The 26,745-nt window shown below is 41.1% G+C and overlaps 2 protein-coding genes across 4 annotated transcripts in view; one reads left to right on the top strand and one right to left on the bottom strand.

Annotated features, from left to right (window-relative positions):
- Window positions 1-7,300, top strand: part of CSDC2 (cold shock domain containing C2) — a 65,152-nt gene extending 57,852 nt beyond the window's left edge. For all 3 annotated transcript variants that reach the window (XM_075321870.1, XM_075321871.1, XM_075321872.1), the window contains exon 4: window positions 1,290-7,300. In XM_075321870.1, coding sequence (XP_075177985.1) covers window positions 1,290-1,452 — 163 coding nt within the window. In that variant the 3' untranslated portion in view covers window positions 1,453-7,300. The remainder of the gene's footprint in view (window positions 1-1,289) is intronic.
- Window positions 7,301-18,513: 11,213 nt separating this feature from the next.
- The window catches only part of PMM1 (phosphomannomutase 1), a 90,802-nt gene continuing 82,570 nt past the window's right edge, over window positions 18,514-26,745 (bottom strand). The window contains exon 8 of the mRNA XM_075321868.1: window positions 18,514-25,159. Coding sequence (XP_075177983.1) covers window positions 25,037-25,159 — 123 coding nt within the window. The 3' untranslated portion in view covers window positions 18,514-25,036. The remainder of the gene's footprint in view (window positions 25,160-26,745) is intronic.

Genomic DNA, 26,745 nt, shown 5'->3' with positions numbered 1-26,745 from the left:
CATTATTCTCTGCACATGTCTGCTGATCTGATCAGTAGACATATGCAGCTAACAGGTTTGGGTGGATTGGAAATCTCCCCCCTTTTGCTCCATTGAAAATAAAACAATAACCGTAGTAAAAAATACACATATTTGGTATTGCCGGGTTCAGAAATACCCAATCTATCAAAATATAATATCATCTAATCTGATTGGTAAAGGGCCTAGTGAGAGAAAAAACAAAACGTCAGAAGTACGTTTTTTGGTTGCTGCAAATGGAATAACAGGTGATCAAAACATCACATCTACACAAAAATGGTATAATTAAAAACGTCAGCTCAAGACGCAAAAAATAAGCCATCACTGAGCCCCAGTTCCTGAAAATTGAGAATGCTACGGATTGCTGAAAATGGCGACAAAAACGCAATTCTGAATTTTTTTCACCACTTAGATAAATCTATACATGTTTGGTATCTACGAACTCGTACTGACCTGGGGAATCATACAAACATGTCAGTTTTACCATATAATTAACTTGATAAATAAAAAAACAAAAAAACTATCATAGAATTGCACTTTGTTTTACAATTTCACCACACTTAGAATTTATTTTTCCCGTTCTCCAGTACAATATAGGGCAGAATAAATTATGTAATTCAAAAGTACAACTTGTCGCACAAAGAAACAAGCCTTCATATGGCTGTAGAAACTGAAAAATAAAAATGTTATGGTTCTTGGAAAAAAAGGGAGGAAAAACCAGAAATAAAAAAATCACCTGGGGGTGAAGGTGTTAAAGCCTATGGGCATGTTTACATGGAAGGATTTTTTTGCAGACTGATTTTGATACATATGAAATGCCCAAGTAATAGCCCTCAGAAAAACAAAAATGTAATTAAAAAAAATATCAATCCTTTTTTTCTTGTAGTAAAAAAAAAACCCTTATTGCTATCAGAATTCAGAATTGTTATATCAGAATATATTTCTAAATATATTAACATATTTAGAAATATGTTCTGTTTGCATGTAGATATGACACATAAACGATTAATTCTTAGAACCTTAAAACCTTTCTACAGTATGCTGCTTTTTTTACATTAGACTGTCAGGACATTTAAGATTATTTTAAATAAAGAATAAAAATAATAATAATGATAATTAATAATAATAATAATAATAATAATAATAATAATAATAATAATGTGATTGCACAATGTTTCCAGAATTGCAGGTCTGTTTTGTAATTGTAATAGGATTGGAATTACATTTTTTGTCTATCACTCAATTCTTATTTTTTTTTTCACTTATTACAGCATTGAGGGGGAATATGTGCCCGTGGAAGGTGATGAAGTAACATACAAGATGTGCCCCATCCCACCCAAGAACCAGAAATTTCAAGCTGTGGAAGTCATCTTGACCCATCTTTCTCCTCACACAAAGCATGAGACCTGGTCAGGACAGATAATCAGCTCTTAGAATTATCAATGCCTTCCATAGGTGGTGGGGACCAAACACAGACACAAAAAAAAAGCTGCCATACTGACCCAGTTTCTACACCTTCGAGAGTCATACCAGATCTTGAGGAAAGATTGAGCCAGTCATGCTGGGATATTTTTCTTTATTGAAGACGAGGAGTACAGACTGGTTCAAGCTGTCCCTAAGATCTGTAAATCATTTTTGGGCTTGTCACTTGCGCTAACATCAATATCACTGAGTTGGATTTCAGCCAGTATAGTATCAGGGTTCTCCTGATTTTCAGCATATAGCAGTTATAGTAGTGGGACTGACATGTTATCATCTGTTTTCACTCTTCTGGTCATTTTATGGGACCTTTTTTTTCTGCCATTTTTTGTTACTCAAGGAAATGCAAATTTCGAGCCTAACTTTTCACACTCTTAGCAGTTCTTAGCGGCATTTCTACATTTTGTATCATTAAACCACAGTTGCTGTATTGACATTTGTATTTTACAATTTTGTAACGCATCTGCACTGTAAAACTATTTTGGATCAACAGTTCACACCACATGGGATAATTGTTGGGCCTCATATAGTGTACACTTGTCTACGTTGGTGGAGGAAAACTTGAGATTATACAATGTTGATTGATGAAAGTATGACCTGCTTCCAGATTTCAGAATATTTCTGTCAGTTTTAATACTGTTGAAAGTATAGTATTGTGATTTTTTTTATATATATATTTTTTTGTGTGTGAGTGCCTTAATTGTAGTATCGTGCTCTGTTTTGTATTGGAGGCAATGCTTTTTTTATTTTTTTAGTTTGATTGGATTTGAACATTTGGTTTGCTTGCTTTTCTTGATGAGATGTATTCATTAATTCCACCGTCAGTATCACAGCACAGCTGTTTTTGCAGGTCCATATTATAGATTGTTACCGTTTAATAATTCATCAATAATGCTGTATTGTATATACATAACTTCATGATAATCTGAAGAAGTCCTGTTCAATATGTTACTGCCGCTGATACTCATATTTACAGTAGTAACCTCTGGCATAAAACACTTTATTTACCGCAAAAGAAGATGGCCCATACACGACTCCACAGGAGTCAGTGTGCATAAAACAGTTTTCATCACATTTATCCTCTCTATTAAACACTGAATTACCTGGATTTTTAGTAGTAATAATGAAATGCATGACACTTTTTAGATATTTCTTTACTTTGCATTTTATGTTTTTCTTGATAATGTTATCATCTGACTGTTTTTTCAAAAGTAAAATGAGTGCTGTATATTGAAGGGGTTATCAAGGACTTTGCTAAGAACTTACAGGCAGATAGTTGCCATCTACCTGCCACTTCTACCCGGTGCCGATCTCTGCCCGCCACAGAGCTGTCCTGCTGCTTCCAATGATGTTACGTTGACAGAGCAGCTTCTTCTCTTCTACTCTGTTGACAGGACATCACTGTCGATGTCATCTGACTGACAGATGGCTCCCTGGTGCCTAATTACGGGGAGCTGACTGTCCAACAGCATGACGTTAGCAGTAATGCCCTGTCAACAGAGCAGCGCAGAGGAAGAAAAGCTGCTTTGTTGACATGAAATTAAATGAAACAGCAAAAACGCTGGCAGGAGTGGTCCGTGACCGCTCTGAGCTGGCAGAGATTGTCACCGGGCAGGTAGGTAGTTGGTAACTATCTGCCTGTAAGTTCTTTGCTTATTCTTTTTTTAAATGGCGCTAAGAACTTACAGGCATATAGTTACCAACTACCTATCTGTCCTGCCCGGTGACAATCTTTGCTGGCTCAGAGAGATCACAGACTGCTCTTGCCAGCATTTTGCTGTGTCATTTGATCTCATGTCAGCAAAGCTGCTTTTCCTCTTATCTTCTGACCTGTTGATGGGGTGTCACTACTGACATCATGCTGTTTGACAGTCGGCTCCAGTTAGCCAGCAGGTAGCCAGCTGTGGGTCAGCATGACATCGGCACTGATGCCCTATCGACAGAGCAGAAGAGAAGAAGCTGCTCTGTCAACGTAACACACACGGAAGCTGCAGAAACACCAGTAGGAGAGGTCCATGACCGCTCTGAGCCGGCAGAAGTCAGCACTGGGCCGGCAGAAGTCAGCACTGGGCAGAACAGGCAAGAAATTAGCAGTTATGTGCCTATAAGTTCTTAGCCCCATATGAAAAGAAAATACGTGCAGCCCCAGATAGCAGCTTTAATATGAAGCAACTGATGTTTCCTCCACATACATTTTGAGTCAAATCCATCTACGATACAACAAAAATGATCAGTCTTCATATTCTGGCCATGTCCTACTTACATTCAGGAGAAGATTTTAGCTTGTTTTTCGATCTTCAGTTATTTTCGTTTCCACATATTGAGTAACCTGCATAATATAGCAGTACTGTTATTTATAAATATCTCCATTAAAGAAATAAATGGGCAATCAAATGTCATTAACAGTACATGCTGGAGGTATACATCAGAAAGATTTTCTGACATATACCCCTAATTTATGCCTCCGCATAGACATAGAGTAGCATATGTCGCCTGACAGCTCCCCTACTGCGATGTATTTTTTTTTGTACTGGATACCTCTGTACTGAGTAGCAGAGTCGATTATACCATACACAAAAACAAAACGTTTATTCCATGTATACTGGTGTCACAGAGGCTAAAAGAACACAGTTTTGGCCTTCATGCATTGAATGGGTGGCTTATAGATATTTTTGACGTGCGCGCCATGAGATCTACCGGGGCATACACCAAATCCACAATGCAAACATTGCAGTCAGTTTTTTTTTCTACTGAGAAAAAAAAAGAGAAAGAAAATATTCCAGTTTAGGAAATTACAACAGGTATGTGGAACTAAAAAAGTACTAAACACGTAAAGATCAAAATAAAATTAAAAATAAACTACCATCAAAAGTGACCTATGCATCATATAAAATATGTGAAACCTTAAAGGTGCAATATAAAATAAGTGAACGTTTTGGAATCACTAATAATTCGGAATTGATCATAAAATGTTATAGTAAAGACAGATACCATCTAATTGAACTAATAACAAATGATTGTAGTGTTCATGTCTTTAATTGAGCACATCGACTCAACATCCACAGTGCAGACTTAATAAGTAAGTGAACCCTTGAAGTTAATAGCATGTAGGATCCTTTAGCTGCAATCCACCAGCCTTTTCTGGTAGATTTAAAGATCATCCTTTCATAACTTTTTACACCCGAAACTGGCTCCTCATAAAATGTAGCTGTTATTTTTTATTTCTCATCTCTGTTTCTGAAATATTATCTTGTCAAATGTAGGCGCTGATTTCCCCTTCAACCAAGGGTGCATTACCACAGGTTATTCCCTGGGGCTTTTACTTTTCCCCTGTATAATGTAGCCCAATCAAAGGTAGGTGGCATCATACAGGGGAAAAGCAAAAAACTCCCCCAGAAATCTTAGAAGCAGCTTTCTCAGTGTGATGTGGTAAGACTGATATTTCTAACCATGTCACACAGATCTCACCGCCAACCCTTACTGACAACACAAGTGTAGGTGGAGGACAGCTGCACTCCATGTCATTACATTTAACCTTTCTACAGCTATACCAAGTATTGGAGAATAATGTCATGGTACCTGAAGTAGATTCAGAGCTCTGTATGTGTAACTTATCTCACAGTGCTGTCATGTCATGCATAGTGTGAATACCTGACATTGCTGTGAGAATAGAGCTGAGAAGAGAGAATGCAATCACAGTAGATATTAATAATATAATAATACAGTCCTGTCTGTAAGCAGCATGTAATACAACAAGAAAAGCTAATCGGATTGATATATAGTTTTGTTGGAAAAGATTCAATGTAACGTATTTTTTATTTAAACTTCTGCTCTTTGTGCATCTGGTGATTAAAAGTCTCTATGTGCACAGTTGTACAAAATAAGGCTGTCACTCACTAAGCTAGACCGGATTGTGGACTCCTAAATGAGAATAAAAATTCAAAAATTACAAATTATACTCAATTAATTCCCACAAAACTATTTATTAATATGTAAGAAGATCCAGCACTCAAGAGGCAGTAGAAAATGAATGTTTAATTTATGGCTGAAATGTCAAGGATGACGTTTTGGTCTATTCTGTCCTTTATCAAACCAACATAGCGGAAGAGAGTCAGGCAGGATGGCGAAAGTAAAGGCGCTTGTTGTGCTGATGAGCAGTACGATTCATTTTCCACTGCCTTTTGAATGCCGAATTCTTCTTATATATTGACACGGAGTGGGATCCTATCCCTGCACCAGCACGTAATTTGCCGTATTTCTCTTCTACCTATTTATTAATATGTTCAGCACTTTTGATTTTATTACATGCTACTCAGATTTGCATACGGTTATTGCAATACATTTATTGACCACACAGGAGGAGCTGCACCACAAATGCACAATAAATGGTAATGTAGGCTTAATGGGGCTGTCCACTACTTTAACATTGATAGCCTATTTTTTGGATAGTTCATCAATGTCTGATCGGCTGGGGTCCGACACCCTGCACTCCTACCAATGAGCTGTTCTCAGTGCCAACATCAGGCTGCCGGAAATGCTCAGTTCTGAAGCTGCTCCATCTTCTGATAGTGGGGCGGTTGAGTACTGCACATCCACCTCTCATTCAAATCAGTAGGATAATTATTACTATTAAATCAGTATAACAGCCATTATGGCCATACCTCTATTTTAACATGCATATTCCTGTTGAAAGGTTCTCTTTAAGCTTCTTTAAAGGGGTGGTTCACTACTCAGCATTAGTGGCCACATCGCTGTAAGACTCATAGGGAAGACTTTTCTCAAATACGTTGTGTAGTACATTCTGCCTCTGAGTGGCGCTATTGCGGTCCACTCATCCCCATCACTTGACCCCCGGTCTCCTTGACCTTTGAGATCTGGTGATCTCACGTCATCTTCCAGTTGACCCTACATCACCAAGGCGGGCCCCAATCTCCCTGAGTGACTGGGCTGTGGGCGGAGTGGCACTACTCATCACAGCCCAGTATCTCGTGTGCTCTCTCCTTTACTGCAGAGAGCCACAAGTAGGAGCAATGCTGAGCTGTGATGAGCAGTGAAACTTTACCCACAGCCCAGTCACTCAGGGAGACTGGGACCCGCCAAGAACCCAGGCAATGATGGCACCTGCGCATGGAGCATCTAATGACATTACACCAGCTGGTACATCAGTCTTACAATGTCATGAGGAGCTTGCTGTGCAGGCGCCAATTCTTCTGATGACACAAACCCGGGCAATAACGCTGCCTGTGCGGGGGACACACTGATGAGTGACCTGTCAATCAATTACTGGAGGCCAGTGGTGGGTGGCGAAATACAACAGAGCTGGTGAGTGCAGCGCCTGCCCAGATGCCCTTGAGAGTTAGGCTGCTTTCACACTACATTATTTTAACATGCGTCATGAACTTTTTTTGCTGTAAAAGTGGATCCTGTTTTTACAAAGAAAAACATGCAAACGCATGTGTTATTTTGCAGGATCCTTTCACTTGCAGTTTATGGGCGGGCATTGAAGTCATGTGATCGGGAGTGAGGGGAACTGAACATGATAGACTGGGAGCCGGTATCTGACAACTGCAGACGCTGGTAACCAAGGTAAACATCGGGTAACTAAGTGAAGTGCTTTGCATGGATACCCGATATTTACCTTGGTTACGAGCGTCCGTAGCTGCTAGGAGCCGGGCTGCCTGCTCCCTGCACACGTAACCAAGGTAAACATCGGGTAACTAAGCGAAGCGCTTTGCTTGGATACCCGATATTTATTTTGGTTATGAGCGTCCGCCGTTCTCAGGCGGGGGAGAGAGAGAGGGGGGGAGAGAGAGAGAGAGAGAGGGAGGGGGAGAGAGGGAGGGGGAGAGAGAGAGGGGGAGAGAGAGATTGATCACGCCAGGCTGGTTTCTGGGCATGCTCAGTAGAGCAACCAGGATCCTGTCTATCAGCACGCCAGCGTTCACATGCGTTTGCGTGCAGTATAGTCAGGATCCAGTGAAAAACAGTATTTGGATGCAGCTCAAAAACGCTACAAGTAGCGTTTTTGAAAAAAATTAAAAAACTGCAAGTCGCTGGATCCTTACTATAACACACGCAAACGCAGGTGAACGCATGTTGACGCGAGTCCATTGCAAATGCATTGAAATGAAAACGCATTTGCACTGGATCCATTTTTGCGTTGAAAAAATGTTCATGACGCATGTTAAAAAAACGTGTGAAAGCAGCCTAAAACTTCAAAATTAGATTCATCCAAAATGTCAATAGTTATCTCATGTTTTTGTAATTTTTGTTAATTACCATTAATTCATAAAGCACAAACTTTAAAACGTTGTAAATGCTGATATAGAAGTATATTTGATTTTTCTTTTTAATAGGTAGCAATGTGTGCTGATGAGGAGATACAAAATCACTACATTTATCAAAGTCTACTACCAAATTTCTTGGATTTCTGCCCTCTTATTGCCTCTAAATGAGATTTGTTTGGGGGGTAGTTGGTGAAATACAGGGTACGGTAGCTGAGGATTGCCCCAGCTGCTATCATATAGTTAAAACAGATTAGATTCCTACAGGTTTTGCATTTCTAAAAATGTTCATGAATATGTGATTGTCATGTCAATGATACCTAGGGACCTCCTACAGAGAATAATCGTGCTATATTCTGGAAAGTACATTGTCAGGCAAAAAAAGGCCACTTCACATTTTTTAAACACTTTGCAGAATTCAGTTAATTTGAAAGGAGAAGGAGAGATGAAACATTTCTTACAAATTATGAAACCTGTAGCAAATGATTGGTCAGTTTCTCTGGAATGTGTCAGTAAATCCAGGCAAAGGCAGCCATCTTTATATTTTATATAATGGAGTAATGTAGCTATATGTCTAATATTAAAGGGAATCTGTCAGCAAGTTTTCACTGCCTCTTCTAAGAGCAACAAGATGTAAACAAAGAGATCCCGAATCCAATAATGTATCACTTAGATTACTGTCTGCAGCCGTTCTGACACAATCGGAATTTTTAGATTTAGCAATGTTGCAGAGCTGAGAGAGTTGTCCCCGCCCACACCAGGCTCACTATAGAGATTGTACATTGACATTGAGGTGTTGACATTGACTGCCTTGCGCGTGACTTTGTAGTCTGGGCAATGAGAAGGGTAATTAACAACAGATTGGACTGTGACAAGACAGACATCCCTGAATTCTCTGTGTTAACCCATGCAGTCTACTGCTTACACAGCAAAAACCTGCTGACAGAATCCCTTTAAGAACAAAGGGGTAGTAACTATGATAAGCCAGTCCAACCTTCTTACAAACAGGGTTGTCAAATTGATTTTTTATTTCTTGTGGAAACTTCATAAAAAAAATTGCAGACAACCAACCATTTTTACGGACACAACGACAAGTAGGTGGGAAGGTTCTCTGAAATGTTTGGTCCTGCCCTGATGCACCGAGCGCCTGTGCTTGGTTTGAACAGTCATTCTCTGCGGACAGAGTCCCTTTTACAGCAAATTCTTAAAAAAAAGCTATTTTTTTTTACAAGGAAAAGAAACCCTCTTCCAAATATATACAAAATCTATTTTCATTACAGGACTTCTGGGATTCCTGTATCTTTTATGCTACCTTAGAATATGTTCACACTGCTTTTTTTTTCCAATAGTTAAAAACAACCATTATTTTCAGTCTTAGGCCTTGTGCGCACGGTGCAGTTTTTGAAGCTTTTTTTGGTGCAGTTTGTGGCCCAAATCTGGATGTCTACCCATATGCCAGCAATCATATTGAGAATCCTTGCAGTTTTGGGTGAAGAAAAAAAGAAGCAGCATGTCAATTCTTGGTGTGTATTTTTCCTACGTTTCTAAGCCCTTCCAGGCATTGATTTCACAAAAACGCACCAAAATAAGGACCAAAAAACCACATGCGTTTTTTAGTTGCCACAAGGTGCGTTTTTTGGTGCAGAAAATTTCTGCAAAAAACCTCAGTATGCGCACATAGGCTAAGACGATCTCTTGTGGTTTTTCATTATTTTGTTCTCCTGAAGCATTTTCTTGTTACCTGTTTTTGGTCATCTGCCGAAATGCTTTATTAACATTATTTGAGCAGTTTTTGTTAAGATTTTTCAGCATCTAATTACTGGTGTTTTTCTAAAAATAAATATGAAATCCAATCAGCAAGGTATATTAAAAGCTAGCATTTTTAAAGCCAAAATTCAAAACACTCAAAAAAGACCTTGAGGCTTCTTTTGTTTAAATTTCTATAGAAATGAATAGAAAAAGTAAGATTCTTTTGTGAATTCCATGATTGATTTTTCTGGTGTTTTTAGCTGCCGGCCTACTCCAAACATGGAAGAAAATGTAGTGTGAACATACCTTTATTCTAAACTGCTGTTTAGTTATTTTAAATAAAAAAAATAAATAAAAAGATACTTAACTACCAGCCCCCCGTTGGGTGCACCCACCAGTGCCTGTGTCCCCCACCACTTTTTTGACTTTGGAAGGTATAACCTGACCACTGCAGCCAATCAGATCGTTAATACCCCCATAGGTTTATTTATAAAATGAAATTCTTTATTAATAATAATAACTATATAATTATTTATTAACCCCTTCCTGCTCAAGGATGTACTCTTACATCATGGCATTGGTGATGTTCTACAAACGGAAACTGCTTCCAACAGCAGCGATCAAAGTTAGATCTGATCACTGCTGTTTAACCACTGAAATGCCACTGCCAAATCATCGAGGCGGCCGAGCGTCTGTTTGCGCACTGATCGCCATTCCGTGACACGATCGCAAGGTGTTGATTGGTTCCCAATGCAAGTGAAGATCTTTTGAAAGCCCACATTTGGTTCAGCTGTCATGACATTTTATAGAAGATATTACTATATACTAAGGTATTAAAGTATACTGCACAAGCAAATAAATAATTTTAAGTTCAGTACAGTGGCTCAGTGGTTAGCACTGTTCCTTTGTAGTGTTGGAGTCGTGGGTTCAGATCCCACCATGGACATCTGCAAGGAGTTTGTATGTTCTCCCCACGTTTGCGGGGGTTTCCTCCGGGTTCTTTGGTTTCCTCCTACACTGCAAAGACATACTAATAGGGAAAATAGATTGTGAGCCCCAATGGGGACAGTGATGATGAGGTCTCTAAAGTGCTATGGAATTAATGGAGCTATACAATGAGTAAAATAAATAAATAAAAGTTCAAGTGTCAAACAATGACTTAAAAATAAATTAAATAGAATAAATAATTAAAAAAAAAACTATGATAGATTGAATCCCTCCACTTTTCCCCATACAAAAAATAAAGAAATAATAAAAAAAAAACCTGATGCATATTCAGTATCACATTGTTCCATAACACTCTGATCTATCAAAAATGAAATTATTTCATTCATTAAGCAAATGTCGCAAAGAGAAAAAAATGGAAGCCTAAATTGTCATTTTTAGGTTGCCATAACTTCCACAAAAAATGGAATAAAAATGATCAAAATATTGTATACACTCCAAAATGGTACCAATGAAAATTACAGCTTGACATGCAGAAAAAAAGCCTAAGGGTATGTGTGCACGTTGCGTCCTGGCGTGACAAATAAAGCGCAGTGTTTTGGATGCATTTTGATTGCATTTTGAATGCAGAATTCATGCGTTCTGGATGCTTGCTCTCCTATAGACAGACAGGGAAAAGCATCCAAAACGCACCAAAGAAGTGACATGTTGCTTTTTAGAACACATCAATTCTGTCAAAAATTTGGGGTCCAAAACACAACGTGCGCTTGAAATTTGCTTAATTCTCATAGACTTTGCTGGGGACGCAGAACGTATGTGTTTACGCTGCAGTTTAAAACGCTGTGTAAACGCATGGAAATACACAACTTGCGCACAGACCCTTAGGCCAGAGTCACACTTGCATATGACTCGGCGAGTCTCACATCGGGATCACCTGGGGCGGCCGCACACTCTCGGACAGGAGCTTCTCAGCTGCATGTATTTCTATGCAGTTAACCCGCTACTGTCCGAGAGTGTGCGGCCGCCCCGGGTGATCCCGATGTGAGACTCGCCGAGTCATACGCAAGTGTGACTCTGGCCTTAGGGTAGTTCCTCCTGCGCATAGATTCTGATGAGAGAGCAATGGAAGCGATATGCTAATGACCTTCTGCTGCAGGTGTGAGCCGAGGGTCATGTGATCTTGAGGTCGGGTCACAGCTGCGGAGAAGAGGGAGGGAGCACTTTTGAACCCTCAACCTAATCCTCCCACAGCTCCACCGACAGAGAAAGAAAACAAACCTCCCCTGCCCCCCCCAAAAAAGTATGGATTTTATTTCAAATTTATTAGTTATATATATATATATATATATATATATATATATATAAAAATAAATATATATATATTTATATATTATGTATATTTTATGTAATATATGTATATATATATATATATCTATGTATATATATATGCACAGTATATACTATACTATATATATATATATATATATATATATATATATATAGTATGTATAATATCATAATTTATATTCCATTATATTATCATATTATAGTCTATAACATTCTAAATTACATCCCACTTCCCAAAAAGAAAGACTTCATAAGGTCTATATTAACAGTGAAGTAAAAAAAAAAGTTATTGCTCTGGAAAGAAATAGAAGAAAAGTAAAAGTTTCAAATACTGTACATAAATTGGGAGCACCTTTAATGGGTTAAAGTGCTAAAGAAAGAAAACATAAATTAATCTCCTGCTGCCGCTCAAATTTTAGATTTTCCTCTAAATGACGATTTTTCAGAAAAATCTTTCAACGCATTGCTTTCTAATTACTATTGCCAGAGTAAGAATTGATCTTAAGTCCTGACTAATGCACAGAGATGTCCTCATCTGCGGTCACACGCTGATGTCTTTCTCTCATAGCACGGAATTTCTTTTTAAAGGATTGCGTCTAAACTCCTGTTTGTCTGTTTTACTATTCATGTGTTGGCAATAAAGAAAATGCAATAAAACAATCTCCTTCTTGTATTGTTAACAGTAAAAGCATACGTAAGAATTGTAAAAAAGCGATTTATTTATTTTTTCATTTTAAAAAGGGCCTTGTATAAATAGATTTTGTAATCTTGATGGGTAGAAATGGAAAACTGCCCAACTCGCATGGATTTACATTCTTGATCATTGACTAGTGAGAATAGGCTCCGTGCTCAAGGAATAAAAGGTTAATTGCGAGGATTTTGCAACACTTACATAAGCATTGCCAAGTAACTCCATTAAAGAAGGTCTCTATAATCCACATAATCTCTATTTACAGCTTTTGTTGATAATTCTTTTGAATACCATAGCACAACATTATTAGTCAATGGTGCTCCATGGGTACTGTTAGGAGTCCTCTGAAGATGTGGACATAGTAATATGTAATACATAGTAATATGCATTACATATGTAATAATATAGAAGGCGGACACCACACTGATAAAGATAAAGTGCTCACCAGATAGTAAAAAGCATATTGATAAAAACACAAAAAAAAGAAATACCATGTAGAAAATGGAATCTGGCAGCAGATTTTTGCTATGTAATCTAATTGCAAATATGATGTCGGGGAAGAGACCCTGATTATAGTGATGAATCACTCACTGGCCTTTTTTTTGCTATTTCATTACAATCAGTGTTTAATCAATAGGAGATTATCATTACAGGACTAGGTGTCTCGGGCCTGTTAGTCCAACCATGCTCCCACCACTGTTTGCAGCTTTTGGTGATTATACATTGTGCACTGCTGCCAATAAGTCATGTGGGCGGGTTATACACAGCTGAACAACTGAGCGCTGCAAGGTCTACACCAGAGAAAATTGTGACTCTATCAGAACTTCTGCATCCAGTAAACTAAGTGACACATTACTGTAATCAGAGTCTCTGTACCTAAGTCATGCTGCTGTCAGATTACATAGCAAAAACTTGCTGACCAATTCCTTTTAAATTGAATCTGTCACCAGGTTTTTGCCAACTAATCTGAGAGCAGCATAATGTAGACACAGAGATCATGATTCCAGTGATGTGTCACTTACTGGGCTGCTTATTGTACCTTTTATAACATCACTGATTAATCAGCAACAGATTATCATTAGAGGACTATTTGGCGTGCTGCAGGTAGTCCAGCATATTCGTGAGCTCTGTATAACTGATAGATCTGCAGCAGAGAAAACACAACACTGATTTTATCAAAATGACAGCAAACAGTTCAGTAAGTGACACATCACTGGAATCAGGGTCTCGGTCTCTACATCATGCTGCTCTCACATGGGGGAGCAAAATCCTGGTGACAGATTCCCTTTAAATGAGCCGTGCTTTGATTTCAGGGCTATACTTAAACCTTCTGTTTTCTTTGACATTCTTTCTATGAGAAACTTGAATCCAGAAAAAGGTGATTTTATCTTTATTTTTTTATGTTTTTTTTTGTGTTTTTATTTTTTATTAAGGGAACCTATCTTATTGAAGAAGAAGTAGTCTAATCTACCGGCATCATGTTATACAGAAGGATGATCTGAACAAATTGATATAACGTTTTCTACATAAAGATTCAGTATAAGGCTATGTGCCCACGGGACTATGTACCCGCGGATTTTGCCATGGAAAACCTGCGGATTTATCTGGATTTTCCAGATAAATCTGAAGGTTTAAGCAAGTACAGACACTCCCCATGTTATCCTATGGGATTTGGGGAGTGCTGTATCAATGCTGCGGTATGTGCGGCTGCGGAATATGCTGCGGATTTCCCGCAGCCGCACGTAACTGTATGTCAATTATTCATGCGGAAATATCTGTGGAATTCCCGCAGATACAGGGCGTGAATTACACAGGTATGACCACACTTGTCCTGCAGGTTTACTGCAACCAAAATGCTAGAAAACCGCAGCAATGGATAGTTGCGGATGCCGGGGAGCAGTTGCGGGAAACCTGCAGACAAACCTGCAAAAAATCCTCGGGTACGTTGTCCCGTGGGCACATAGCCTTAGGGCTCCGGCAGACATCTGTGAAACGTGGTCCGAGCACGGACAGCATTGCACAGACTATCCCCAAATCTCTCAACCCAAACGTGACAGCCTCACAGGCATATACAGTGGGAAAAATGAGGAATCCGGCACAGCATCTTTATAAAAAAAACAAATTTTATTGATCCATTAAAATCCAATAAATCTGTTGTATTGGATTTTAATGGATCAATAAAATTCGTTTTTTTATGAAGATGCTGTGCCGGATTGCTGAATTTTTGTGCTAACCTCTTGGCTGGAGATTTTCCGTGCACCATCAAGTGCACATGGTGAGCTGGATTTAGGAGGATTCCTCCACATGCTTGAGTGGGAAAAATAAGTATTTGATACACTGACGATTTTCCAAGTTTTCCCACCTACAAAGAATGGAGATGTCTGTAATTTTTATCATATCATAGGTATACTTCGACTGTGACAGAAAAAAAAAAATCCAGAAAATCTCATTGTATGATTTTTAAATAACTAATTCACATTTTATTGCATAAAATAAGTATTTGATACAATAGAAAAACAGAACTTAATATTTGGTAGAAACCTACAGTTACAGAGGTCAGATGTTTCCTGTAGTTCTTGCCCAGGTTTGCACACACTGCAGCAAGGATTCTGTCACACTCCTCCATACAGATCTTCTTCAGATCTTTCAAGTTGCAGTGCTGTGACTGGGCAACATTGAGTTTCAGCTCCCTCCAAAGATTTTCTATAGGGTTCAGGTCTGGAGACTGGCTAGGCCACTCCAGGACCTTGAACTGCATCTTACAGAGCCACTTCTTAGTTGCCCTGGCTGTGTGTTTCAGGTCATTGTCATGCTGGAAGACCCAGCCAAGACCCATCTTCACTGCTCTTGAAGGAAGTTGTTGGCTAAAATCTCGTGATACATGATCCCATCTATCCTTACTTTTATACAGTGCGTCTGCCCACTTTGCAGAAAAGCTCCCCCAAAGTATGATGTTTCCACCCCCATGCTTCACGGTTGGGACGGTTTTCTTGGGGTTGTATTCATCCTTTTCCTTCCTCAAAACACGGCGAGTGGAGTTGATACCAAAAAGTTCTATTTTTGTCTCATCTGACCACATGACCCTCTCCCATGCCTCCTCTGGTTAATCCAGATGGTCATTGGTGAATTTCAAACGGGTCTGGACAGGTACTGATGTGAGTAGAGGGACCTTGCGTGCCCTGCAGGATTTGAATCCATGACAGCGTAGTATGTTACCAATGGTAATCGTTACGACTGTGGTTCCAGCTCTCTTAATTTTAGTGACCAGATCCTGCCATGTAGTTCTGGGCCGATTCCTGACCTTTTTCAGTATCATCCTTGCCCCATGAGGCAAGATCTTGCATGGAGCCCCAGACCGAATAAGATTGACAGTCATCTTGTATTTCTTTCATCTTTTAAAAATTACACCAGAGTTGTTGCCTTCTCACCAAGCTGCTTGCCTATTGTCCTGTAACCTATCCCAGCCTTGTGAAGGTCTACAATTTTGTCTCAGGTGTCCTTAAACAGCTCTTTGGTCTTGGCCATGATGGAGAGCTTGGAGTTTTGAGTGAATGTGTGGACAGGAGTTTTTAAACAGGTAACGAGTTCACACAAGTGCAATTAATACAGATGAGTGCAGAGTTGGCGATTCTTAAAGAAAAGATAACAGGTCTGTGAGAGCCAGAATTCTTGCTGGTTGGTAGGTGATCAAATACTTATTTCACGCAATAAAATGCAAATTAATTATTTAAATATTATACAATGTGATTTTCTGTTTTTTTTTATTCTGTCTGTCATAGTTGAAGTTTAGCTACGATAAAATTGACATACCACTCCATTCTTTGCAGGTGGGGAAAGTTGAAAAATTGGCAGTGTATCAAATACTTATTTTCCTCACTGTATGAGGCTGTTGAGTTTGGGTCGTGAGATCAGTGGACAGTCTGTACATTGGGGTCCGTGATCAAATCAAGTTTCACAGACGTGCAGGAGCCTTGTCTAGTATTTTGTTCATTTGAATCTCTGCTCCTTGAGAACTTAATGGTCAATTGGGTGGTCTTAATCAGTATCTAATAGCTGTCTCTGCATACTTGTGTCATGAAATCTGAGGGGATAACAGTACACCGTGGCTCCTCGACTGGCCCTCAGGCTAGGGGGGCCGTAGCTGTCCCTGATCCCAGAGATATGTCTAATGGTGATGATGTCTGTGCCACGTTCCTTGCCCTGCTCCTGAACAGCCCTGGTCTAATACCCCAGGGGCGAGCGGGGACGGGAGTGGTAGAACCCCCAGATAAGGACAAACAGGGGAAACTCAAAACTTAATCACATAGCACACTCACACAGAGGTATTAGACAACAAGTGATATAGAGGACTATAAAAGCAAGGAGGAAACAACAAGACAACGAGAGAACTCCACAACAACACCACGCACAAAGTACTACAATCACAACTCCACGCACAAAGTACTACAATCACCAGCAGCACTTTGATTCAACAGCATACTGTCTGGTGTAGTTGAAGCTATCGTCGGCATGGGAAGACAGGCTTCTCCATCTTAAAAAGGCAGGTAGTAACTGTGATAGGTCTCTCACAACATGTGATCCAAGAGGTAATTGACGCGCCCACGGGGTCTCGGAGGTTACTCGTCACCGGGCCGGTGTCGATTCAGGATGTCACAGTGGCCTGGCCCGGTTTCGTGACCCCGGCAGTGTCAATAAAGACGGGGATTGGGATGATGGGATGATGGGAGTTGTAGTTTTCGTGACGCCACCTGTGGTGTGCGGCCAGGTATTAGCCGCCGCTGCGGGAGGTCTTCTCTGGGGTGGATGACAACGCAGCTCAGATGATGTAGCTCTCCACAAGTAGAGCTAGGCCCCAGGGAGGATGTTTGGAGTAGTAGACGCCTAAGGCGCAGGGACGCGATGATGGGAGCGCCGGCAATAATGGGACGACATAGAGGAGGCAGTTCAAGTTCTTTACTCAATGAAATTACACCGCCTTTGGAGTGCCGTGTTCCACTGTGATGGGCTCAAGCTGATCACGGATAGTTCAGAGGTCAAGGCCGGTGTTTCCCTCTGTGTGTCCTTTCCAGTGGTCTTCCCTCCACCCCAGCTTCTGGGCCATGGAACGGGTCACCGTTTCATGGCCCAGAAGCTGCACTCCTGAAGTGCCTCCAGAAGTGCCTCCTGCACTCCCCGCAAACCCTGGGATCCCCTTATTCCTAAAAACCTTGGTCGAGCCTCCAGCTCCTGACCATGGGCCCTGTTCTGTGCAGTGTCTTCCGAAGTCTCTTCCTAAGTCTGACCTGGAGCTGCCTGCGCCTGGAGCTAACTGAATGCTGTGAGAGATGGCTCCTCACTTCCCCTGCAGGTTCCTCACCTCCCGGGTTACTGAACTAGTGGGCAAGAGGTCCCATACCTCATGATGGCCACCCCTGGCACCTACCCTGGTCCAGTCCCAGTGACAGAGCTCCCGAGTTGTGTGTTGGATGTGTTGTGGTGCTTTACCGGCGATGACCTCATCCGTATCCGAGATGAATACTGCACCCTGGGTGAGGTGCAGTACCCTGTGGTGCCTGAAGCCGCAGGGGCGCCACATAATCATCAGGCAAGCAGAAATTAACTCCTGCAATCCTGATCACTAATGAGAACACAACTGGTCAACGCCCGAGCCTGTCTGTGTAACTTAGAAGCCCCAAATCAGGTAAATTGTGGAGTGTCAGACTCTGCAGTGTGAACAGCATCATATACCGCCATGACACTCGACGAATTTAGAGCCAAACACCATGTGACAACTTGACAATCAATGAGGCTCCAATCCCAGAACGAGCAGTTATAGAGGACCATTTCCCACAACATTTGTTATCAATCTTCTCAATTCTTCCTGCTCTATACCATGGCACTGGTTTATTAAATGGCATCTACCACCATGAAAATGCTGACCAACACAAGGATTACATTAAATGAACAGGTGAGAAAAAAATTACTTTGACATTTAAAAAGAAATTATTTTATTATTTCACAGTAAAAAAGAATAGTGAGTGACATCTTTGTTTTAAAAAGTATTTTAGCAGCATTTAAACAAAATAAAATACATACACACACAATCACATATTTTACATATCTGTATATAAATTCTCAAATAAAGCATCTTCTAAATACCTATTTATTTATTTGCACATTTATTAATCATCATAAGCTCTGGCACATACAGTATTTCTCACTAAATAGGGGCAGCAGGTGGTGCCATACAACAAGCACCAATAAAACTACCGTAATTAAAAAAAGGTTTTGCAGGACCTGTAGAAAACTAAGGAGAGCAAATCACATATGAGCGGTCATGTGATGGACCACTGATACTGTGAGATGCAGCGGAATCCTAACTGTGTGTACATTACGCACATACACACTGTTAGGATTCACAGTGTTACACTATCACTAGTTTTCTGCACGCATCAGAAAGGTAATTCAATAACTTCATTAAAATCTGTTTAATACATTTACTGAGGCAGAGCAACAAGCTCCCCAGAAAGCTGTAACACAGTAGATACAGAGGTAAAGAAAGCATAAAAAATTGTTATGTGGGTATAGGTATTCTGCACTCTGCAAATTATTTGTGTAAGCTATGCTACAAATAAAATATATTGATTTTATTTACCATGAACTGGCAGAGAAGCTGACAAAAAAGGACACATTTACTTGCTGTATGAAGTATGTCTTTTCTGTTGTTCTTAAAAGGGAATCTGTCAGCAGGTTTTTGCTACCTCATCTGAGAGCATTATGATGTAGGCAAAGAAATCCTGAATCCAACAATGTATACTTAGGCGGGCTTTACACGTTGTGACATCGCTACCGATATATCGTCGGGGGTCACGTCATTAGTGACGCACATCCGGCGCCGGTAGCGACATCGCAATGTGTAAATCCTAGGTGCGACGATGAACGAGCGCAAAAGCGTAAAAAATCGCTGATCTGTGTCATGTTGTTCATTTCCATAATGTCATTACTGCTGCAGATACGATGTTGTTTGTCGTTCCTGCAGCAACACACATCGCTGTGTGTGAAACCGCAGGAACGACAAACATCTCCTTACCTGCGTCCACCGGCAAAGCGGAAGGAAGAAGGTGGGCGGGATGTTATGTCGTGTTCATCTCCGCCCCTCCGCTTCTATTGGCCGGCTGTTTAGTGACGTCGCTGTGACGCCGAACGCACCTCCCCCTTGAAGGAGGGATTGTTCGGCGGTCACAGCGACATCGCTGACCAGGTATGTGCGTGTGAAGCTGCCATAGCGATAATGTTCACTACGGCAGCAAGCGCCGGATATCACACGTTCGACGGGGGCGGGTGATATCGCGCTCGACATCACTAGCATCGCAGCGTGTAAAGCCCGCCTTAGATTACTGGCTGCAGCCATTCTGACACAATCACAATTTTTAGATTTAACCATGTAGCAGAGCTGAGAGAGCTATCCCCACCCACACCAGGATTTGTATAGAGATTGTACATTGACAGTGAGGTGCCAATCAGAGTAGGGGGTGTGCTGGACTGCCTAGTCCCAGCAGTGAGAAATCCTACTGCTTAAACAAACATAGCAAATAAACTACAGATTGGACTGTGACAAGTCAGGCCTCCCTGAATGCTTTGTTTTAGCCCTTAAAGGTTACTGTCTTCAGCTTACATAGCAAAAACATGTTGACAGATTCCTTTTAAATAAGCTAAAGATTAACGCTGTAACCAGAATCCTGTTTTCTATCCTTAAAAGTAAAGCTACAAAAATCCATATTATACATGATGTACCTTCTTTATTAGTAGACAGAAAACCTACCGTGAAGTTGAACTGTAGTTTAACTTAGGACTCATTCACACATCAGTGTTTTGCCATCAGGCACAATCCGGTTTGTGCCTGATATGATGGATTAGTCGTGGATTATGGCAAAACTGATGCGACGGATCCGGTAAAAAAACGGATCCGTCGTATATTTTTTTTTGTATGTGCGAAAGGTCATTTGCTAGTGAAAACCTATGTGAAGCCATCCCTGACATCACCGCGGCCGGCACCATTCTTCCTGAGTGACTAGTGTGTGGGCGGAGTTTCACTGCTTGTCACAACCCAGCATCGCTCCTGCTGGCGGCATTCTGCAGTAAATGAGCACGCGCGTGTGACATGCTGTCCTGTGACCCTGGGCTGCGATAAGCGTTGAAATGCCGCCCACAGCCCAGTCACTCACGGAGAATAGGGCTGGCCACGGTGTTGTCGAGTCAACTGAAAGTTGACATGATATTACCGGATCTCAAAGGTCACGGAGTGTGGGGGGGGCACTTCATGGGGATAAGCGGACCATAGTAGTACCACTCAGAGGCAGAATTGGCTAAAAAATGTATTTGAGAAAAGCCTCCCCTATCAGTTTTTCAGCGATATGGCCACTACTGCAGAGTAGTGTAATCAGGGTACACTCAGTGGTGCCATTCCAGCTATGACGGTGCCGTTGTTCCCAGAGACTGATGTGACGTGTTGTGTCACATGTCGGCTGCAGCCAATGAGCGCCTGCCAGTCAGCTGCAGCCTTTACTATTTCATAGGTGGAGACGTTTCCACTGACAGAATATTGATCAGCTGCACCCCAAGAGCAGCCTGCACGTGACACAAGGTGCGATCACTGGGAACAGCGTCAACGACATAGCTGGAATGGCGCTGTTTCAAGAGGAGTACACACTGACTTTAATTGGAGTCCTGTCCCCAATAGTAGACAACCCCTTTAAATAATTTTTATTCAAAGAGGTTATACAGAGTTAGAGAAAGATGCCTGGCTCTTCTAGTAAAAACAGGGCAAAGCATTGGAGCGGAGTTGAGGCACAAGGATGGCACAGTTTCTACAAAAAAGCAACCCCAATTTCTAATCCTTTATGACCCCTTTAAGCATTTCCCAATGAACAAATGCAAAACGGGACTTCATATTAAAATATATTAATATAATATGACACAAATAGAATCTAGAGAACATCATAGCAAGTCTATAGCACCATATGAGCTTCCAAGCTGTCCAGGGCTGAAATAAACCTCAACATACTGAAATTTCAGCAGTAAAATAGTTGTTCCTGATGCCATTCTAGAGAATATAACTTGTCATATATTACATAAAATTCATTTAAAAAATAAAAAGCCAAAAGATATGAAAAACAGTGTATACACAGATCATTGTAATTTAAAGGGGTTGTCCACTAATCGGACAACCTCTTCTAAATCCATGTTTCCCCCTTTTTAAAATAGAAACACTTATACTCAATATTATACTCACTTCCGGTGTTGATGTCGTTTCACTGGTGTCAGCACTGTATCTCCCGAGATTGCGTATCAGTGTAACGTCACGAGATCCCTGCAGCCAATCAGTGGCCGCGACTTCAGACGTATCACATACATCCAGAGGAGAGAGAGCAGCAGCGTTTACTAACTCTGGATGTAAGCGATTTGTCAGATGGAGGAAGAGTGAAGAGGCCGCTGATTTGCCGCAGTGATCGCGTGCCATCACACTGTTACGCGATCCCTGCAGAAACAACTGGAACGGCACTGACACCGGAGGTTGGTATGAGTTTTTATTTTAAAAGGGGAAAACATATGGATTGAGAAGGGGGTGTCTGAGTAGTGGAAAACCCCTTTAATACACTTTAATAATAAAAAAAAGTTTCCTTCACCAGATCTGTATACTGTACATTGTCATAACAGAAACAGCTTGCATTGATTTGCTGAGGGATTTTATATACACGTTATAGTTTGATTTTGAATATATTAGATTTTTTTTCATATTAAAACATATTAAGATTATTCAGGGCAAAGCAGAATATTTATTTGTGTAAAGACATTATGGTAACTTTCACCATAACCTCCAATAATTAATTCTGCCGCCACGCTCGGGATTTTGATTGATTTCAGCAGACACAAGTTTGGGAGCCTGTCCCCTTAGCATTTAGGAGTTGAGAATCCCTCATTCATGGTGGACAAAGGCGGAAAAGGGCCCCTGTGCAAGAACAATATATGGGCCCTCTGGAGTCCAAAAGTTCCCCTATGATAGAAGCTTCTTGCTGCTTTGGAGGTGGATGTGGCCCCTTACCCCTTGGCCCCTGTGCAGCTGCACTAATGATATGTCCGCCCCTGCCTCATGTTATAGGTTGTTGCAATTGTGTTGCCCTATGTTTAATATAATACCGTAAAGGACTTATCCTGCCTGACACCAGGACAGAGGAGCTTTGGCAGGCCTGGGTCATGCTGTCTAGATTGTGAAGTAATGGCATAGAGCGGTGGCATTGATAAAGGGGCTACATTCAAGTACAACACATAATTGCAGTATACACCATTTTTCTAAACTTACTGCAAAAATACATTGAGTTTAATAGTTGTTTCAACAATATTTAGAAAAGCACACCTGTCATTTCTTTATTCCCTAAACCTGTGTAATTGTTAGTGCAGTGTGTGTAAAATACTCAAGAATTGCCGTCTTCTCCAGTTTCCAGCGCTGCTCCATTTCTCTTCTGAATCACATGGCGGCTCTTCCTAGTCATGGCTAAAATCCAGGCTATATGACACAAATTCATCAAGACCGATGATTATCATGCTGGTCTTGATGAGTGGGAATGGTGGAATCAGAAGCTCCTCATTCATTAAGAAGCACATACCCCTCTTAGGCCTCCTTCATACATCCTTGTCTCCGGTATGTGTGACGTTCGTTATCACATGTATCAGAGACACAGACACACGTAGACCCATTAAAATCAATTAGCTTGGCCCCACATTTGTGTTTTCACACAGAGTGTGTGTCCATGTGGTGCATACATGTGTCCGTGTGCTCCACACGGTGACATGTCCATTTTCTGAAAGCAAAGACTGGACACTGATGTGATCCGTGTGACATTAGCGTGACACAAACCGGATGAAAACACAGGTCACATAAAAATAAAGAATTTGTATACTTACTGCCTCTGCTGTCTCCGGCTCTGCTGTTACTTCCGGGCCCGCTCATTATGTTCATGAATATTCACTGCACTGACTGCAGACTTGGAAGTAACAGCAGAGGCAGAGACAGCAGCGCCGGAGACAGGTAAGTATACAAGCTCATGCTGTCCGTGAGCTATCCGGATGTCACACGTATAGCACAGGGACAGCCCATGTAGAACCAACACACACGGATATATACACACACACACGCATTCACCTTCACCACGGACCATGCAAAATGTTAATGTTTTGCACATATGTGTGAAGGAGACCTTAGTGAATCAGGAATATCTGACAAGTGGCATGCATCTCCATGCGCCGGCTCGTGGTTAATAAAGTCCAAAGTTCTTTATTGAAATTTTTTAATTTCTTCTTCCACCTCAAGTCTTTTGGTTCATGTTTTTAAGAATTTTTTAATAAAGAACTATGGATTTTATTACCCAGTAGCTGGAACAACTTTTTTTTCTCTGCATGTATAGTCCACGTTTTTGGTCTGAACTCAGTTCTGGGTATAATGGACTCTTCAACACTTATGGTGAGCTGTCTACAATTTTTGCTGTTTTTCTACACTCTCCTGTGCGCCACAAAACAAATCTTACTGTAGTTGGGGACTGCAGTAAGATTTCTGAGGAAGCTACGCTACAGCTCGTTATGAATTAGACAAGCTGTGGCGTCATGTTTCTCGTCCTACCCCAGCTCCAGCTAATTAGGCAGAGCTGGGAGAATTGGCATCAAAATGCCAAAAGTCACAAAAATGTTGTGTAAGTCCACGTTGCCCAAAGGTTTTGTGACTTTCCAAAGCTTTATTACACCAATTTTCTGGCATAAAATAAATTCAGAATGAGGCTCCAAAGACACATTGTAAAAACAACGTCTGGCTCCCGCATAGATCTCAGGGTGTTCCAGAAACTCAGAATGGCCATCACGTGGCCCAAAAGGGGAAGGAAGTGGCACTAAGTACCGGAGAAGACAGCAATCATTGAGTATATTATCACACCTACACTTCACTAACACACAGGTTTAGACAGTGAAACATCACAGGAAAGCTTCTATAATATATTCAATAACAATTAACACTAGGATCATTTATATCAAGTGAAACTCGTACAAACATGAATGCACATAGTCTAGCTTCACAGGCAGTATATTGGTCTGCAAAGACAACAAGACACCAGATAGTACACCACCCAGAACGGTGCTTGTGATGAAACCGACATCTTGGATCCCATATAACATCCAATGTGTCCCATAAACAATCATGAATGCCCGTATATTTATGTTCAAGAGAAACGTCATTCTCAGGTCCTTTATATCATTTCTTCTTTGGCAGTTCTAATAATAGTGAGACGTCTTGTATATTATCCTGGATTATTCTGAAAATATTGGCAGCTATGATGATCCAGTGAATGTGCAGTTTCAAGTGTTCATCAATGGTCACACTAACATCAGTACAAAGAAACAATAAGCTCTCTGGTCCCCTGTGATGGGTAGATTTCTCTAACGAAAAGCATTTATAAAAGAATCACTGGCCCAACTGTCATTAAATCATAAGGAAACCATTTCAGAGTTCATTGTTTCTTTCTGTGAAGAATAGCTGCCGGCACCTCCTTATGGTGTCCTCAGGTGATACAACCGTGTGTCCAACCGTCCTTGGGTCAGTATAGATCTCATAGTCATTGCCACCCTGTGGGAGAAACAATTGTTCAGTAATAAATCAATCGGCTCCATAAACTATGAAATTAATTACCAACCTATCGCTTCATTTAAAATAATGACTAAAATATTCAGTACTCAAGCCGAGCAGGTCAGGCGCTCAAATGGGCTCAACTTAAGTAGCAAGGATAATGGGAGTCAATGATTGGGCAGTTCGGCTCTCCACCCATACACAGTCAGCCATATACAGCGCATTTCCCGGGGGGAGGAAGGGTGGGTTTTTTCTTTTTTTTGGCTACTACTTCCGAAAAGGTTGTTTTAACCCCAGTGAGAGCTATTCGGAGGCTGCAAGTTGCTCTCCCTTGGGTGCCGGCCTACATCATGCAGTGAGGCAAGCCTATGCATTGTGGTCGTTGTTTCACAGACAAAACGTCTGAGCACCCACGATACTTGGCCAGGCACCGCGAGTACCAAAGAACCTCAATGCTCTATAGAGTACCGAGCATGCTCGCCCATCACTAGACCTAGCTAATAAAAAATTGTAAACTTAGATATCAAGCCGCATTCCACCAACAGACCAAGAAGCCCCACTACTAGTGATGGGAGGACTTGCAGATAACCGAGACCAGAGTGTCTAACCAGGTTAAAAAAAAATAAAATCCTGGAATCCAATCCTTGGAATTGGTTCTGGTTATCTAGCCAGATACCGGTCCCCATATAAGTCTATGGGGACCAGAATCTGGAGATTAAAAATGGTGGTAGAAAGGATAGGGGGATAGGAGCAAGTGCGCTGTACTTCCCAAGGCTCCAGCGTGGCTGTAACTGCTTCCAGGCCTCTCATTCAATTCCGGAGCTGCTCATTACCTTCATTGCATATGCATTCCTTTCCCCGCCCACCGTCTTCTATGATTGGTTGCAGTCAGATGCGCTCCTACCCTGAGTGGCAGCATGTCAGCTGACTGATTCCAATCACAGATGCTATATTCATCTATCGTGGTATAAAAAGAAATTATTTTTTGTTTATTATTATTATTTAAATAAATAATTTTAAAAACGTGCAGTCCCCTCAATTTTAGCTCCCCCTATTACAAATCTGTAAGTAAAAGTAAACACAAACACGGAAAAAATTTGTTATTTGAAATAAAAGACAAAAAAGCACCGTCTTTCACCACTTTATTAACCCCAAAAACACCCCTGCAGGTCCGACGTAATCCACACGAGGTCCCACAACGATTATAGATCTGCTACAGTACTGAAGGCACAGCGTGTGATTATCATGTACATGACCGCCCACTGCGAACTTCAGGCAGAGACCGAGTAGCGACCGCAGGTAACCCAACCTCAGGGGACCTCAATGAACTCAGTGACCCCACCTTAGGTGAAGTTACTGAGTTTAATTAAGTCACCTGAGGTCAAGTGACCTGCAGTCACAGGTGGAGGGTCATGAGAACCTCCAGCTGTTCCCACAACTTACCTGAGTGACATTACCGCTGATCGCTGCTCAGTCTCTGCCTGAAGTCTGCAGTGGGTGGTCATGTACCATGATCGCATGCTGTGCCTTCAGTAATGTATCAGAGCTGGAATAGTTATAGGACCTCGTGTTATGTCGGCCCTGAA

This window comes from Anomaloglossus baeobatrachus, chromosome 8 (assembly GCF_048569485.1).
Source record: "Anomaloglossus baeobatrachus isolate aAnoBae1 chromosome 8, aAnoBae1.hap1, whole genome shotgun sequence".
Taxonomy (NCBI): Eukaryota; Metazoa; Chordata; class Amphibia; order Anura; family Aromobatidae; genus Anomaloglossus; species Anomaloglossus baeobatrachus.
The sequence above is the reverse complement of the archived record's forward strand: the minus strand, read 5'-3'. Positions and strand labels throughout refer to the sequence as shown.